This window comes from Sinohyriopsis cumingii, chromosome 8, assembly GCF_028554795.1.
Source record: "Sinohyriopsis cumingii isolate HCF-2022 chromosome 8, ASM2855479v2, whole genome shotgun sequence".
Taxonomy (NCBI): Eukaryota; Metazoa; Mollusca; class Bivalvia; order Unionida; family Unionidae; genus Sinohyriopsis; species Sinohyriopsis cumingii.
In genome coordinates this window covers 4,460,820-4,479,530 of record NC_142968.1, presented here as the reverse complement: position 1 = coordinate 4,479,530, position 18,711 = coordinate 4,460,820, and the positions used below count along the sequence as shown (strand labels likewise).

Here is an 18,711-nt window from a genome sequence, read left to right as displayed (position 1 = left end):
CAATAAAAATAAGTGTTGACCCAAAACATAACCTTGTCTAGTCCTTAGCATATTAAAAGTATTCAGTTAAACTTTCACTTGACTTGACTCACGATCGCAAATTAGACTATATTGAATTTAAAATGGATAAATAGTTCCTAGTGACACCTTTTGAGGCAAGACACTTCACGATTTAACGTGTTTGATTTTGTCAAAGGCTTTAAAAAATTACAAATAATCAGTAAGTACACAACATTTTGATATATATTTCTATATGACACACCGTAGAGTGAATATAGTGTCAACAGCGGGGTATCCCCGCCGAAACCAAGTTTGGGTTTCGTCAAAAATGCAATTACCTTTAGTTAATTCCTTCTATGCTGACAACATGACTAACGTAAGTTCAGCAATAGCGGATCCTTGAAACATACTGACGTCAGTGAAGCAATAGCGGATCCTTGAAATATGACTGACGTCAGTGAAGCAATAGCGGATCCTTGAAACATGACTGACGTTAGTGAAGCAATAGCGGATCCTTAAAACATGACTAACGTAAGTTTAGCATTAGCGGATCCTATAAACATGACTGACGTTAGTTGTTGTTGTTGTTGTTATGGGGTTTAACGCCATTTTTCAGCACAAGATAGGCTATACATGGCGGCCGGTATTAATGGTGGAGGAAGAACCAGGGAAAACTCCGGAAAGAACCACCGACCCACGAGAAGCTACCGGCAAGCTTTCTCACATATCCACATTGGCCGAGCCCGAGACTCGAACCCACGCAGACAGAGGTTGACTGACGTTAGTGAAGCAATAGTGCAACCTTACAATATATCCCGACGAAGCAACTGAGGTAAATGATCATGCTCAAGCATGCAAAAACAATAGTTATAAAGGATCATGCCAAAGCTCTATCATTATATGCATGGACTGATATATATGGACTGCAATATTGGAAAAGCATGGCGTATGTATTATGAATTATTGAAGAATATATATATATATATATATATATATATATATATATATATATATATATATATATATATATATATATATATATATATATCTATCTTAAGACATATACGGAATCTTTTGTTGGGAACGTATGGAGTTAAATCCTTATCCATACACGGATATCGAAGTGTTGATAACAAAAAATGCTTAGTGTAGTAAAAAGTATGAAACAGCAAGAAGGCATTTGTCATCCATTCGGCAGGTGTTTTCAGTGTTTGGGCGTCATTTCGATTGCACTCTTACCTGCATGACATATTGTGTCTGTACCAGAGGTTGCTAATTACGTCATTTCGATTTTGCGTGTATGTCAGACTATCAGATCAAGCGATGAAAGCCTTAGAGTTTGATAAACTCTGATTCGCAAACATGAATTTGAAATTGTGTTTCGCCTAAAAATATCTTGTACAAAAACTACCACTTTCACGACATACGACAAAAATATCTCCTGAAAACAATAACTTTTTCTGGCTAAGACCAATGTCTATTCGATCTTTTTATTAGTTAAATAAGTTTACAAATTGCTACCTAATTGTCAGATTTTCTAACAATCCGGGGTGTTTCTCAAGCTCTGCTTTGAGTTCGTCGAATGTGATCGTGCCGCTTCCGTCTTCATCCGCGCTTTCAAATAGTGCCTGTGTAAGATTGTCAAGGTTCTCCTCGGTCAGTGAAAGGGAGCTTTCTTCCATGCAGGATTTTAGAACCGTCTTGAGTTCATTTGTATCTATCGTGCCGCTACCTATAATAAGCGCAAACTTTTTGTGAACTAAATACTTTTTGAAACACTATAAATTTAAAAGATATATAACAATCGAAAAGAAATCTAAGTATAAAATACGCTTGTACATCTGGTCAAACACGCTATATATGTCCTAACTCCAGGTTCCAATCTCCATTCGCACGATTTGTGGTCTACTTCGTACTTTGTGAAAAATATCATGGGCAAATTCCTTATCAGTGTTTTGAATTGAGGTATCCAACTATTTTTTTTACCCCACCACCTTCCAACCTCCCAAATCTACATGAATACGTTACGGCTGTTTCGATTTGATTTGTGTGTGAATGAATATTTTATGATTGCATGTGAGTGTGTCAGACTCTGTAGTAAGTACGTAAGAATGGTATTCATTCAAATAAACTGTATTTATATTATGAGTTTTCTAATATGGAGGACCATTTGTAAGAATGTTTGATTGATTCGGAACCAAATGTTGAATCCTCAGAAAATAAAGTTATTATTATTGCCATTATTCCATTATTTTTATTATTATTATTATTATTATTATTATTATTATTATTATTATTAGTATTAGTATTGTATAAAGGAGAATCTCTTTCCAAAAAGCCCACTCGAATAAATATATTTTTCTGGACTCCCTTAAACTTAAAACTTCCCTTATGGGTTGAAAATGTCAATATAGCGAGTAAACACAACTCTTGTCCACATTACATGCATTTGAAAAATATTTACATTTGTATATCCATTTAACAAAATTTTGCAAAGTTTCTCATTCATTAATTAGAATTTAATTGAATCATATTACCATCAACGTCATAAACGTTGAACAGAAAATGAAGTTTCATCTCGGGATTTCCCTTCGTCAGCATACGCAAACCATCCATTAGTTCCTTCATTTCAATGGAACCACTTCCATCTTGGTCAAACAGTTCGAAAAATCTCTCAGCGAAGAATGACTGAAAAAATAGGAGCATACGTGCTTTACATAAGTGGCTTTCTTATACTTTGCAGTATGATAAATTTCTACGCAGGCCAGAGAGATCCAGGAGCTGTTTGGATGTTATTGCTGCTGATGGTGATGTCATTGTTGTAACTTATGAAACTATTTTTCATAAGGCCACACATTATTCATCGATTTTTTTCTGAAACCTACAACTGCTGGCTTCAGAGCTGATCTTTCTCACCCAATCCAAAAATCCACTATACAGAAGGTGGTTTAACTTAACTGAACAAGACCATATGCCTGGCTACATGTGCAAACCAGGTTTTGTTTATTTATTTATTTATTTATTTATTTATTTATTTATTTATTTATTTATACGTATGTTTATTATTTTTTGTGTGCACATATTTAGGTAACAAAATGATTTATTTGACTCGAATACTAATTTTCATTAAAGAAATAATACCCCATATTTACTCCAATCATTGCAGATAAAAGTCATAAGATCCTTTCTTTTTCTACAAGCTTCTATAGCACAAGATGAGGACATTCAAAGTTCAGTCTTCATCATCCACGTCAGTTACTATATAGACACATGTCCCCAATCCATGATCGATGAGGTACATCGAACCATCCGATATGAAACCAAAATGAAAACTATTAACGCCATTTATCATTTGAGGCTCAGTTCTATGAAGTCAGAGGTAAATTCAATGAAAAATCGTCTTGGTAGGAAGCCGCGCAAACATATTGACTGCCATCACATGGGATGGAAATATGGAAATGCTATTATAACTTGCCAGCAAGAAGAAGAAAGACGATGATGAAGAAGAAGAAAGACGATGATGAAGTGGAAAGGAATCTCTGATTTAATTCAGATTGCTGAATTGCTTGTGGAAAGTGTGATCTAGAAAGGAAATGAAATAAACTGGTTAATGACTTTGCTTTCCATACCTGTCGACCCGATTACATTTACGAGGACAGACACATTAGGGATCCGCTATTGTGTCGAAATATTTTTAACCTCTCTCAACTTGATAGAGCTATCGAAGCCATCACTGGTGTCTGCAAGGATGCTCTATAAATATTATTGAGAACTCGTGGTATACTTCAATTATTAACAAGAACACTGACACTGGCCGGATTGAAAAGCGTAATCATAGGAACTGAGCTAAACGCAAAACTTAACGCAAGTCACCGGAGACCGGAATATATGTAAAGATGACGCCCTATCAACTAAATAATGAGTGGCTCTCATGAATTTACATAAAAATTTCTTTACTCAGAAGATAATGTATTCTTAAGTCCGTTGACAAATCGAATTTACTGCCTTTGGTTCGAGTAAAGACGAGATTATTTTGTCCAGAGTTATTCTAATTAATAAATTAATTAATTATACCTTCATGAGCCCGAGAGCACTTTTGAACTCTTCCAAGCTAATTTCGCCGTCATCACCAGCTATTCGTTTGAATTCGTTCTCCACCCAATTCAACCAGTTCGTATCTTCATCTCTAAAAAATAGATGTAACCATGAGATTGTTAAAAATTAATGTAAAGATGAGATCGTAAAGAAATAGATGTAACCATGAGAACGTTAATAAATATATGTAACCATGAGAACGCTAAAAATAGATGTAACCATAAGAATCTTAAAAAAACAAAATTACATTTTTACTTCAAACACTCTCCACTCCATGTCCACACTAGAGCATCTGCTTCATATCTGTACACCAAGCTATCAGACATTGTCATGACGCCAACATGGTCCAGAACTCTCTTTTTCACTAGGCTCCTTTTTGGGGTAAGAATACTACTGAAAATCCTGACTGTTCGATCTATAAATGCAGATGCTTCAATGTCGAATGCTATATCGGTTAAATTGAGGCAGGCCTCAACTTTAAGCATTTTTGGCTTCGTTTAATGCCTCGTTCGGCCTGTCTACAACTGTAAACCAACCCCATTGCCGCATTTGCAATCAAATAATCTGTGCTGGCTTATGCTCAAATAACTAGACGTCGTAGCTGATCTAGAATCAACTGGACTATCGCAGATTTTTTTTTTAGCCAATTCTCAGCATTGCCTTTACGTTTAGTCATTTGAGTACTGCTGATAGAACCAAACAGCAACAATGCCCTTGCAGGTCAGTAAAATCATCGATGTAGCTGCATGACAACATCTATGAGACCAGGATTTTCAAAGTGGATCTTCAAAAACCAGTCACCGCCGGGCAATCCAGCCCAGTTCAGATTGCACTAGTGCTGTTGCTCGTTTATTACAGTTGGCTTAATATTCGACCGTGGTCATTCGATGATCTTTACACTAATAACATTCTCGTGTTCTCGACGGGCGATAGCTCAACCTAGAGCATTATGGAAATTCTTACGTGCGTGTACGACATTGACTCAAACATAGCTAAGGTCCAAAGACGGTGCTGCATGTTTACCAAACCAAAATTATAAAATCAGCATAGGCGAACACACACACACACACACACACACACATATATATATATATATATATATATATATATATATATATATATATATATATATATATATATATATATATATATATATATATATATATTTATATGGTTAACACGCTCGTCTTCTTAGGCTGGCCAACATATATTTCCGAACACAAATTATGTGTGCAGGATACCATATCGTATTGTTGGGATCAACACCACAATTCATGTTAATCTAACATGTAATACCATCTGCGATAGCTACCAAAAACAAACCTTGCATGTGTAGAACCCATAGCTGCCACGGAAGATTCATGTTTGGAGTTTTCCCGAATGCGTCACCTGGTCGTATGTTGTTGATTAGTCCCTCGCCTGTGAATCTATCTTGCAGCAATCCCGGTTCCCTCGTGAACCAGAAGAGACATGTGCATTGTACTTCTACTGTACATCAGAGAAAGGCCCGATATTTAATAAAATAATAAAACGACATTCGAATGCGTATGTATGGTGTGGGTGTCATCAAAGAAAGGATAACTGTTTGCATACACATTACGGAAATTTTCTTGGCAAAGTAGTCCGGGTATTGTTCACATGATACTACCGTTGCTCTCGGTTTATACTTCGGTTGGGGAACCGATTGTGAACCAAATTGGAATAATAGATGAGATTGTGATCATCAATATGACACTAAGAGGTGTATTTGCAACAATATGAAGGATTACACTGTTGATTTCGGGAAGAATTGGAAGGACCTCAGAAGTCATCATCGATATACGAGTGTATGGCAACGTGTGAAGCAGATGGAGATCAATGTTGTCTGAGAGGAACCGCTGACAAATCAACTCGACCTCATTGATAACTTTTGGTGATTTATTGCCTGCGAGATTTAATCCCTTGAGTGTTTCCAACCTGTCCACGAGGTTCATCGACCCGCTGATTGCCTGTAGTCGCACAATCTACGAGAGATCTTTGAGCAAAGATACCACACACTCAATAACAATCAATTTCAAATGAGATCTATCTGTCTGACCTTTCTATTCATTATCTTCATTGTAAAATGTCTCCAACATGCCGTCTGAAGACTTATCCTGTTCAAACTTCTCCCGAAATACTCGCCTAGCGGAATGTTTAGATTCTTCATTTTTGGAACAATTTTTCTAATTTCCTTTTGCATATTCTTTTCAATAGTCGGGAAAAGAAGTAAATGGCATTATTCTACATCTTTCGACGGCACATCATACTGAGTATTGGAGGCGGTGTAATCAACTCTGACATGGACTAGGGTTGCTGTATTGTGGAAGATGGATTGTTACCTCTGTTTCATCGATGTCTTCGTGAATTGCCCCTATGTCGCCTCTCATTAAATCTGTCTTGTTGGAGTCTCTCCATCAACTACAAGCTTTCTTGCTATCTTTGGGGTGTTTGGATGACTTGAGAATTGAACCAATTGCTCTTTTATGTTCCCATGATCACGGTCGTTGCGCTCGCGATATTCGCACCTCCTTCGCAATTTCGCCCGAGGATATGCGGTGCAAACGTTTGTTGGCAACCCTCTGTGAGCTCCTGCGGTGCGGTTTTTAGCGACTGAAGCATATATTTCACACGTTCGTGAACAGCTATGTGACTGCGTAGATTTACCATTTGCTTGCTGACGCGTTGTTGTGTAGGTCGCCCGGTTATGCTACCGCATTACTTACGAGTTTCTTCCATAGATACATTATCATAGTTTTCAAATTATTTAGTCAGACGCATGCTTCCAAATCCGCACACTAGTTTTTACTCGGCAGGCAGAGCCTCCTCCCGGTGGTCCCAAGGTTGACACTCGCAAGCATATTCCGAAACTCATCCCACAAATGGTCGTGGCGCACCAGATCGAATGAATGTTGGCAAGCCCGTGCCAGACAACTCCACAACATATCCTCAACATTTTGTAGTCGTCCCAGCTTTACGCATGAGCGCGCATTGTAGCGTCACATAGTTATTTTGCCATTTCCAGGAAAATATCCTCCTGTTGTCTTGCAGGTCAATCACCACATCGTCGTTCCTGAAAAGAATATTGTGCCCAGATCAAGCTCGACAATGAGTGGGGAGTTTCATTGATCATAGAGAAGTACTAGATGCCTGGCGAATCATCGGATGCTTGAAACATAAGAGGGTCCAAGATAACTCTGAGTATGCTTTAACAAGACGATGACGCAATCATCTGACGATGACGCAATCATGAACAGCCAGTGAAACATGAAATAGCTTATACTTAAATTTAACTGAGATGGCAAAACATGTACATGGCCCACATTCATTGTTCTGATGTGAAAATGAATCTATTGTACAATTGTAATCCATCGCCTGTTATTTGGAATGAACAATTATTTCTTTAAATATACTTGGTCTTTGAGTGTAATGATTACCAAGGTCACATAAGTGTGCGCATGTCACTCCTCTGTGTGATAACTCTCCATCTCAGATTGTTACATGGGCGAGTTCAGGCACAGTAATTGGTTTATATTTCACATCAGCAGTGGTTACGTTTCGCTTCATAGGATTGTATTCCAAGACCATTTTTATTCTTCTTTCTGATTTATAGTCATAAAAAACAGACATTTTTAAGATTAAATGTTTCCTACAAGCCCACCACTTATGCCAGTGATAGATTCGTGATCGATAACAGTTTTACGTTCCAGCGTGAGGCGCAGAGGTTTTTTGTCGTGAGAGTCCCTCACAGGCGATCACCGAAACCGCTTGTTTCTCGCGTATAGTCGCCCATTTGAATGTACTAGCGAGTGCAATATGGAAAAAATCACGGTGGGTTGGGGTGGGGTGGGGGGCAGAAGGCTCAATCCAGGATCAGTATTGAAAATGTCACATTTGCATTTCCCTACTACCACATATTATTCACATAATGGAATGAATACTGAATCAGTATGTCTATTAATTATTTGCTGTACATATTATTCATATTGTTTAATGGAATATAATATTGAACCCATTTGCCTGTACATTGGTCCTAAACCCAAACATAACAAATCCGTATCGTGGGAAACTCCAACAATCCCTGTACCACATGCCACACCATATATTAAAAGAAAATAAGTTGAGTTTAGCTCTAACGATCAATTCAATGTAAAGGGAAGTAAATCTTACTTCCTTAAAAGGAAATAACAGTTGTGAGTTTAGCTTTAATGGTCCCTATCATTACAAAGATTATTTAGTCCAGAAGATGTGCCAAGTTGAGCTTATCAGTAACATTTAATGGGAAATAAATCTTACTTCCTTAGAGCAAGATCTCACACAAGGATTACATTCCTTTACAGTGGCGTCACTCGGGTTGGTGTCACCCAGTGCGGTAGCTCATGGTGTCACCCCCATGGTCCTCCTTCCGTAACAGACCATACAGAATCCTTAGTAGTGTCATTTTGGTGTCACCCCCTCTGATGGTGTCACCCGGTGCAGTCTGCACCACTCGCATCCCCCTAGCGACGCCACTGCTGTGCCTGCTAGTCATGTATTTAACTATGATCGGTTATCAGCTTATGAAATCCGACTAGACCGAGCAGTGTGTGCTCTGTAAAATTTGCAATTTTTCATTTTGGTGTCATCCCTCTGAGATGGTGTCACCCGGTGCGGTCCGCACCCCCCGCACCCCCCCCCCCACCCCAGCGACGCCACTGTTCCTTTACACCTTTAATGATGGACACTGACTTTCCAAATGAATTTACATACATGCTGTAGTTAAGTTACCTCAAGCCTAACACTGTATAAAACATATGGCAGACCTAACACATACTTTATTTCGTGAGAAGGAAATTAACTAGGTTACTCCAAACAATGCTGGTAAATCGAATGATTAAAAATAGAGTAGACGAGACAACCTTCGTGACTATGCATACGTATCCATTAGATATAAACAAAACAAAGCAATACACTTCAGAAGCAACCTCGGATTGCATACGATTTATTAGGGTTTACGCTTGTTACTCATTGGCATAACAAGTTTGTCAAATAGGGTTTGCAAGGTGGTGCACGCGCTATGTGCTCTGTGCCACATTTTATTCATTTACATATACGTATGGCCCATATACATGTGCTGGCAAGCTCTGAACCCCTGTCAGTTTCACCGTCTTTCTAATAAATCCTAACAAAAGTGCAGTAGTCCTTTTCCACATACTCCTGTGATAGTTTTCTACCTTGTTTCATTTTTTTTCTGACGTGTGTGTGTTTCTCTGTCTACTTGTACTAGAGACGTATACCAAGGTTCAAAAACAGTGTGTGTGTGTGTGTGTGTGTGTGTGTCCATTTTGCGAAACTAATCCGTTATGTCAGAAAGCTTCTTGAATACTGTAAACTCTAAGTTTTGCCCCCGAAAGATGGATAGTTAATATGGCTTAGAAATATCTTTCCAACACCGACTCCCTATAATACATTCCCTAGTATTATTAAAATATTATTTAATATAACTATATAGCATTGGAATGCCTCGGATGTACAAAAAACCTGTACAAAATAATTGCGCAACACATTCGTACAATATGCCTGTAATAACTATCCTTACAAAAATACTTGTACTACAAATTTGTACGAAATAACTGTACAATAAAATTTATACAAAATACCTGTATACAATACCTGTACAATAAACCGGAACAAAACTCCTGTAGAGCAAATTTGTTCAAAATACCTGTACAAAATAATAAGTAAAAAACTTTTCCATGAGAAGTATTTTTTAAAAGGAGAGATTGCGTGCAGAGATTGGAGCAAACATTGCAAAAACCTGAATATAAAGTTACGACATATATTACGATGCTGCTTTGCCCTTGAAAATGCGACCTTGACTTTTGAAATGAAGCTTCACTTAATTTGTGTCATGATGGACTTAACTTCCGGTCACAACAAAACATTACAAAAAGTATGTAAAGAAGAGAACTATGTGTACTAGTTGTTACATCAATGGATACGAATTTTCATTGATTTTGTAATCTACGATTAAACTGTCCATCTGTCCGATACGAAATACTCCACGTATCGTATATATTCATGTACAATGCATACATAAATATGAAAACTATTGATCAGGATTTTGACAGGTCATAATGCGCCATCACATCAAGAGATACGGTGTATGTAGGTGTGTGCGCATTATATTAGAACAAATACGACAATCATACATACGCGGCATCCAAACTGGAATCAGTATTCAGCAGTTCCTTGATGACCATTCGCCTTTTTGATGATCCTATATCAGCTTCTGGCGGCTGATATTTCTCAGCGTCAACACTGATTGCAACTTCTACACATGGAGGTTTACGGATGCCTCCGACTTTCAGCTCAGCTTGTCCTAGATCGCCTCCTTCGGTTATATTGACCGTCAAGTCCTCGCTGGCTTCCTCTTCCACATTTCCGCCGTCAGATTCGTCAGATTCGTGACGAACGTTGAAATCGTTTTCAGTTTTAGGCTTGATTTCTATGATCGTGATTGGGGATTCAGCTTTATTTCGATCCTCAGAAAACATGTCAATATTACTGGATTGATTCTGAGTGTCTGTATTCATTCCCAAACTGCCCGACCTAGATTGCGATTTGATTTCATCAGACGTATCTCCTGGAATGTTTACCACTGTGTTGACTTTCACATCACTTCTACCCAAAGTATCTGGTACGAAGGCGGGGTTCACTGTTCCGTTTAAATTAGGGGTGTTCGTTTCGTTTAAATCTATGAGTTTGCTGCGGCTGCCCGACATAGACAGCGAGGTGTTCTCTTCAGACGTATCGCCTGGAATATTTATCACTGTGATGACTGTCACATTACTTCTATCTCTAGTATCCTGTACGAACGCGGGGTTCACTATACCGTTTAAATTACGGGTGTTCATTTCGTTTAAATCTATGAGTTTCTTGCCGCTGTTTCCTTCGATGATTTTCGTGTTTGAGCGACTTTGTTTTCCATGCGTTGCATTAGACCATTCTGGACTTCCAACCCTGAACAAAGACAACATAATCATTGTAATATTCATCTACAAACTCATGGTTTTTTCTTTTGCATCCATGGGAAAAAAGTTAGACCCTGAGTGGTGCTCTTTTTGTCAATCATTCATATAGAGCACACAAATACACATGCATCCACACACACATAGGTTGTCCCTAGTGCACCCACACACAAAGAGGCTGTCCCGAGTGATATATGTGCTATTTGACTGGATTATTTATTCATTCTTTTCTAGTTCTTGTATTGTATAATATCATCAACGTAAAGTCGGCATTTATGTTTTGAGGATGTAGAAAACTGATTTGCTAACGAAGAAATCGGTCATCAAATGTGTAGGTCATTGTCACTCGAAGTCCGTTTTCGAAAGATTCATCGGTCACCTCTTCTTCTTTGTTGAAACTGATATTGACAATAAATGATCCTTTTCAAAAAGCTTTAATGACAATTATCATTGAACGACACTTTACCAAAAATAGCGTAAGTTTAAAAAAAATCCCTTACTAGAAAAAATATTTATTTAATAGCTTTTGGGTGTTTTAGGAAACACTGACCGTCAAATTACTATATATTTTCCTACCCAGTCACTTCCGAAGAAAATGAGGAAACGTACATAGAGGTAGAAACACGATTAACTGAAAAACATCTGCATAGTCTAGTCACACTAACACTCAGTATTATTTCCTATAAAAGTCGAATCTTCATTCTTCATCTATCACTCTTATCAATCAATTTATCTTTGGGCAAAGAGATAATGCATATCTGGGCAAAGATATATCTTATGAGATCAAAGATAATCCATTAGGATCATTTTTATTCTTCAAATTATATTCCTCCCCACAAAGCATTTGATTGAGGTTGACTCTTGAAGCTAAGGTCAAGGTTGAATTGTGCCAAGAGACTCTCAGTCTGGTGTCAGATACTTTGACGTGTATAATTTAACACATATTAGTAAAGATACGGAGAGATTATGTGGGGATTATTTTTGATGGGTGAAAGAAGAAAGGAAATAAAATAGAAAGTAAAATGAGAAAAAAAGTCCTAGTCAAGGCAAAGGATGCAAGATATCCTCGAAGTTTCGCAGACACGCATACCCACATATAAACACAGGCGCGCGCTCACACACATACATATATGCATTCTCCTCCATGGGTTATTAATCATGATTTGGATTGATAATTATAAAATAGAATTGTTATAAACACATGTAACTGTTTTCGTCTTGATATTAAACATTGCCACTGTAGTAATTTAGACTTTTATAATATGGATTAAGAATCACAGACTTGTATGTTATGGTTCTATATCAAATACCGACACCTTCAGAATTACAAAAAATGTTCTGTCTCTACTCTATACTTATGAAAAAGCCATCTTATTTAAAATCTTCCCCAAATACAACTTTTACAAGCAATATATTTTTCGACGTAACAATCATGTGTAATTATTTTCTTAAAATATTAAATATATGGTGTGGTTTTGTTTCTTTAAATTTACACGTGTAAACATATTGCTTAGCTTAACACAGCAACACATTCATAGCTTTATTAAACTTACTGCCAACTCTAAAGATAAATATTATTTTATGAAAAGAACAGATTAAATGCATATACACGTTTCTTTTTAATCCGCCTCAGAATTTTGTTGAAACAAGATAGAGAGATTTGCAAATCTAAAAGAATATGACTTCGAGTTTCAGAGTGAAAAATATAGAAAAAACAAAAATCAATATTAAAAGAAAAAGATTTTTAAAGAAAAACATTTTTAACAACATTTATATCTAAAAAGTTTTAAATTTACCGTGTAATTCCAAGTCTGTAAGAAAGCAGACATAATTGACTTCGATTAGCTTATTGTGAGCTTTCGTCGAGCAGATGGTATTTCGTAATTTCCAGATCATTTTGTCACATATTACCCTACAACTGTTTTCTTGTCAAGTATATATTGGTTTATAATTGGCTAATGAAAAATTCAATCTAATACTTGATTCCGTTTATTTTTTTCTTTATAAAATTTAACCGCACAACGTATACAGTGAAAGTGTGTAAAGTTTTTTTTTTCCAGAGAATACTTACTATTTATCTCATGTACCATCCTGATTCACAAACCATGCTCATTTCATATTCCTTTCATGCAACCATTTTTAAGTTAATAATAATAATAATAATGATAATAATAATAGCCTATGATTTAATATTTGGTTATATATATATATATATATATATATATATATATATATATATATATATATATATATATATATAATGTGTGTGCCTTTGCAAGAGTTGACCATGATTTTTATTTTTACCTTCCTTTTAAGTCCAGGAAGACTCTAAAAGCACTTGCCCAGAAAGGATTTAAATTTTTTTATTGATGATATACACGATATATCGACTGAAAAAACATAATCAATATTTCAATACTAAACTCTTTTAGTAAATGATATCGTTTCGAATTTGACTCTACGTTTTCTGAGCAATGTTAATTTTAGTGCATGGATAAAATCAATAACAAACATCACTGACTGTCAGCTATAAATCTCTGCACATATATTGAAAATGAAGGAGTGGGAGACATAAATCGCCCTGTCTACAGTCTTCTTCCATATGAAACCATAACGAGTTTAGACCATTTATAAGGACACAAAATTTCATGCGTTTATTTTAAAAAATTTTTTTTTAAAAACTTTCTAACCTTCGGAAAGATTCTTGTGACAGTTGCTTCTGATATGCGTCCTGTTTTTCCTCGGTCTTGTATACATCGACCTCATTCCCATTTTCTATCTTAGGCAGAGGTAGATATCGTTTCAAGGACAACACTGTTCTTCCCGGTCCAAACTGCTGATAGGCTTTCTGATGGTCCATTGAATCCGTGGATGAGGGAATTACTTGCAGGTGCAAACGGCGTAAAAAATCCCGTTTACTGGTATATTCCAGTCCGCCAGAAGAATTGAAGCAGATGAAATATGGACTATTTAAATCGCCTGGAAATTACGTGACAATCAGATGTGTTTCGCCATCTGGATCCGACTCTGCAGAAAAAAAAAAACAAAATTGGAAACAAGCACAGCGTTTACACATACTGACATACTTTACCATGGCAGCTATTGTTTACCCCCCCCCCCCCAAGAGAACCGACAAAGAAAATACAACAAAAAAAAAAACATGTAAATTTGCAACACGTGTTTAAAACATTAATTCGCAGTACGTGTTCAAAATATGCTAATTCGCAACATATGTTCCAACGTGTCAATTCGAAACATGTATTTGAAACATGTCAATTCAAAACATGTTCTTTTGGAGTCATATAGAAACGAATACTCTCTAGTCTTTTTTGTAGGTCACGTGATATCTTAGACCAAAAATAGTCCAATTATCCGCAATCGTCAGGAATGTTTGAAATAATTAAGTCTTCCAAGAGGTAAATCTAGTTTTCAATGTGTGATAAAACTCAAAGAATAGTTCAGACACTTAGTTGTGGCATTTTATCAATCAGTCGTATTTGAAAAGGTGCAAACACTATGTATGTAGGTCCTTCGTCCTTTCCTGAAACCTCACAGACGCTGATTCAACAGAATTCTGATGAGGCTTTTGAAGGCTATTGACTACAAGGATATGCCCCAATGGCTATCGCAGGATTGTATGTTGTTTTTCCACTTGTACACGTGAACGATGATATTCCCCAATAGCTCTCGCAGGACTGTATGTTGCTTTTACACTTGTACACGTGAACTAAGGATGCCCCAATGGCTCTCGCAGGATTGTATGTTGCCTTTCCACTTGTGTACGTGAACGATGGATGCATCATTATACTCCAGGGGTATAGTTCTTAATTTACTGGAGCTGGAAGAATTTATATAGCTTATGTGGTATGAACAAGCATCAGGCTGGTACAGAATCTGTGTTTGGCGCTTTGCCATTTGTCAGCAGGTCGATTCCTTTCACAGCTTCAGCCAGCATTGGAGAATCAGGAAGTGGTATGTTGATTTCCGAGCGAGGCTCTTCCTCCTCTTGATATTTGACTGCTGGCTGAGGATGTTTCTCGTGTTTTGACCTTCTTTGACCTATCTTTGTTAGTGAGTCTGCAGCTCTCTCAACATTCAGTATTGGAGGCGTTTCGAATGACCATAGCCCGTACATTACCTTCAAAGCAGCAGAGATGATCTTCTTTATGTCATTCCTGTCCGCGTAGAACTGGAGCTCATCTGTCTTATTGCCCATTCATGAGTCTTGTAACTTTCTGACGTTGCATAGGACAGACCTCTTGATGTTGTTGAGGGCTTGATTGATGAAGTGCTATCCTCTAAACAGGCCTTATTTATCTGACATTTCTTATTAAAACAAATTGGCCTTAAGTAGTCGATATTTATAATTCAGAAAAATCTGTAAGGAGTTATCGTTCTCATCAAATCAGCCATGATATTTGCATAGGATTCAGAATGTTATTGAGTCTTTCAACGATGTCTACTGTTGCTCGACATTTTCGAAGACAAAATTGAGTTAATATATGGATGACTGCACATTTATTCGACAAATGTCTGTTACACAATCCCTTGATTCAATCTGGAGACATTTTGGTCACTGATCACTAGCATGCATTGCGATAGCCTGCTGGGATCATTCTGAATACTGAGCCAGGCTAACACGAACCTGTGGTAAGTCAAGCATTCAGCACTTCTCATGGTCACTCGGATATCCTGTCTGTCTCTTCTCCTGCTCCATGACCCGGGCCGAGACCGAATTCCACAGCTGATTTTATCCTGTGAAAAGCGACCATTTGCCCTTAGCCTCTTGCTTTGCTGCTGGCCCACCACCACTGGTATCCGGTGGGGAGGGAAGTAATGTCAGGGTTTATCCATGAGTTGGATTTAAGTGAGGTCATCTTGCGCAAAGTCGCCTCACCCACTTGTTTAGACCTGAATGAATCCAGTGGCAGTACAATGTGATGACGTCTGGAAACAATTCCGGATGAAGTGGAATTTTACTGCACCTAAGCTGAAGCCCGGTGCCGTCCATTCATCTCTCATCATCTGCCTTAACAGCCGAGGATGAGAATATCTGTTTGGCTGTCTGATTCAGCAGAAGTGACATTCCAGAAGGTGCAAAGTGTAACTGTTCATTCTGAGTCAACAGTCATGGGTATTAACATATATTATTCCTTACGGTTTCAGGTGTAGCCAAACCTGACCTGTGGGTGACTATTATTGAAACTACGAAGAATAAAATGGTTCACATCTCGACGGAGTCTATCTTCAGCGATTCTCCCATTGCAATATACCATTTTTCTACTTACAATTTTTCAAAAAATTGATCTACGCGGGAAAACATCTCGCATATCTCCATACTTACTTAAGCTGAACATGGCACAATTATCAGGTTATTTATCAAAGTAACTAGGTACGTGATTTTAGTTCTCATGCACGTTTAACTTTATTGTATTCCAAATATTTGGATTGTTTTCTTCTGATTATATGACTCCCGGTACTAATTCAGTTCCCATAGTAAACCTATGCAAACACCATGATCTTAAAAAATTCAATAACTTAAAATTGTTGAGTGCTCATGATCACATCTATATTAATCAGTATATATGAAACCTGGATGTCAGCTTCTGTGTAGAGGAAAGGATATGAACCACGGCATTTTCTGGACCTGCATATATCTGAAACACGTGCTTTCAATTCCGCACCAAAGAGTCAGGTGCTAATTTTTCTAATAAGTGTTCCAAACTCAAGACTGTTAAAGTACTGAAATTTCGTCAATAAAACAATGTCTCTGTTTGTTTTGTTTTTTTCACCTACAAAAAGGATCAGCTCTCAAAAGATTCTTTTTCCTAAAATATAACTTACATTATTAACCAATCCTGGTCAGCCAATCCCATATATACCCATTTCCTTGCTGGTTCCCATTTTTCCATATCATTAGTACCGTGTGTCCTTTAACATCTTTCTTAACACGTTATTTACTGTATCTTGCCGGGGATATGTGAGAAAAGTGACTTTCCCATGGACACACTGAAGCATTATATTTGTCCTGGCATTGGCGGGTAACCTTCAACTGACCCTTAGATTATGTGTCCGACGTTCTATCAACTAAACTACCTCGACACCCTGTCCAAATAGGAATATATGTACAAATACAGTGCTCCATCCATTGCCGGCCTAGTTTCGTGCAGGTATGAAAATGGTGGGTGATCGAGTGGCAGATAAGTGGGGTTCGTCTGATCCATCCATCCATCCATCCAAATTGGCAGAAGGATCACGCGGCACCGATATCATCCAGGCTTACAGAAGCATTTGTTCCATTAATCTAATTGCACTAGCAGTGACCTTTGTTGTTGGGGTTAAGTTACACTGGATATTGTCATGACTCGTCTTCAAGAAAGTTCGGCTGGGACAGTGGCTGGCGGTAAGCACCGTGCCACGCACTATTAGTATCTAGGGATAAATAGATAGCAATTATCAAATACCAAATACCTATCACCTTTACCCCAGGCCAGTGACAATTTAAATAACATTAAATCTTTCCGACTTACAAACATGGCAGATGTTTGATGTTCATTATTGTTATTGAGATATAATTTGTACATCGATTACACTTTAGGGTGGCGATTACCGAAGGTGGTAAGTGAAAGTAGCATGGACAAAACTGAGAACAAATCAATTCGTACATACAAATTTACTGGCAGCAACTAAGGGTGGCGACATATATAGTTGGCGTTGAAAGTGGTGTGTGATTTTTCCAAACGACAAAAGTCACATACTTAAAGCCGTGAAAATAAGCACAACTTTATACAAGGAAACAAAGGAAGAAAACAAAATTGGTAGAAAATCTGGGCACGTCTATGGTAGAAGCCTTTATAATTCACTTCTTATCTGTATTATATGTATGTGTTCTTAAACATGAATATTGTTTGCTAGAGAAGGAACGTAAGCTGGTTGGCCCAGATTCTTGTTTGTGTTACCTGTATAAATAAAGGTGTCATTTCTAACAACAACATGCATGAATACATAGATGCTGTGATATATTTTCGGAGGACTATGAGAGGAGTTGACACCCTTCTGCAAAAAATACATGTCTAAATTTAGTTTATAAAAATAAATGTATATAAAGCAACCATTTAATATCAGACTATGAAACTTGTAAAAGTTGAATAGAAATGTATCACAAGATAAAACTGTCAAAAGTTGTATATTTGATAAAGATGCACTTTGTCACATCTAGAACTGTATCGCAGAGAGGACTAATACATATATTATTCCCTTATTGCGCCCTAGAGAGGACCTATACATGCATTATTTCGTATGTATGCCAGTAATGAGACATATAAATAGAACGTCTTCTCTATATAACGCAGAGGATACCTATATGTGACAGGTTTACTCTGCAAACCGAAATGTGGACCTAGAGACGAGACGTCTACTCTGCAAACCGAAATTGGGACCTATAGACGAAACGTCTACTCTGCAAACCGAAATGGGGACCTATAGACGAAACGTCTACTCTGCAAACCGAAATTGGGACCTATAGACGAAACGTCTACTCTGCAAACCGAAATGGGGACCTATAGATGAAACGTCTATTCTGCAAACC

The 18,711-nt window shown here is 37.4% G+C and overlaps 1 protein-coding gene across 1 annotated transcript in view; it reads right to left on the bottom strand.

Annotated features, from left to right (window-relative positions):
* LOC149792877 (NADPH oxidase 5-like) overlaps positions 1–18,711 on the bottom strand; it is a 58,675-nt gene that overhangs the window by 32,771 nt on the left and 7,193 nt on the right. Inside the window, exons 2-6 of the mRNA XM_089966673.1 lie at positions 13,814–14,150; positions 10,309–11,115; positions 4,075–4,186; positions 2,538–2,688; positions 1,522–1,732 (exon numbers count right to left, since the gene is read on the bottom strand). Coding sequence (XP_089822799.1) covers positions 1,522–1,732; positions 2,538–2,688; positions 4,075–4,186; positions 10,309–11,115; positions 13,814–13,983 — 1,451 coding nt within the window. The 5' untranslated portion in view covers positions 13,984–14,150. The remainder of the gene's footprint in view (positions 1–1,521; positions 1,733–2,537; positions 2,689–4,074; positions 4,187–10,308; positions 11,116–13,813; positions 14,151–18,711) is intronic.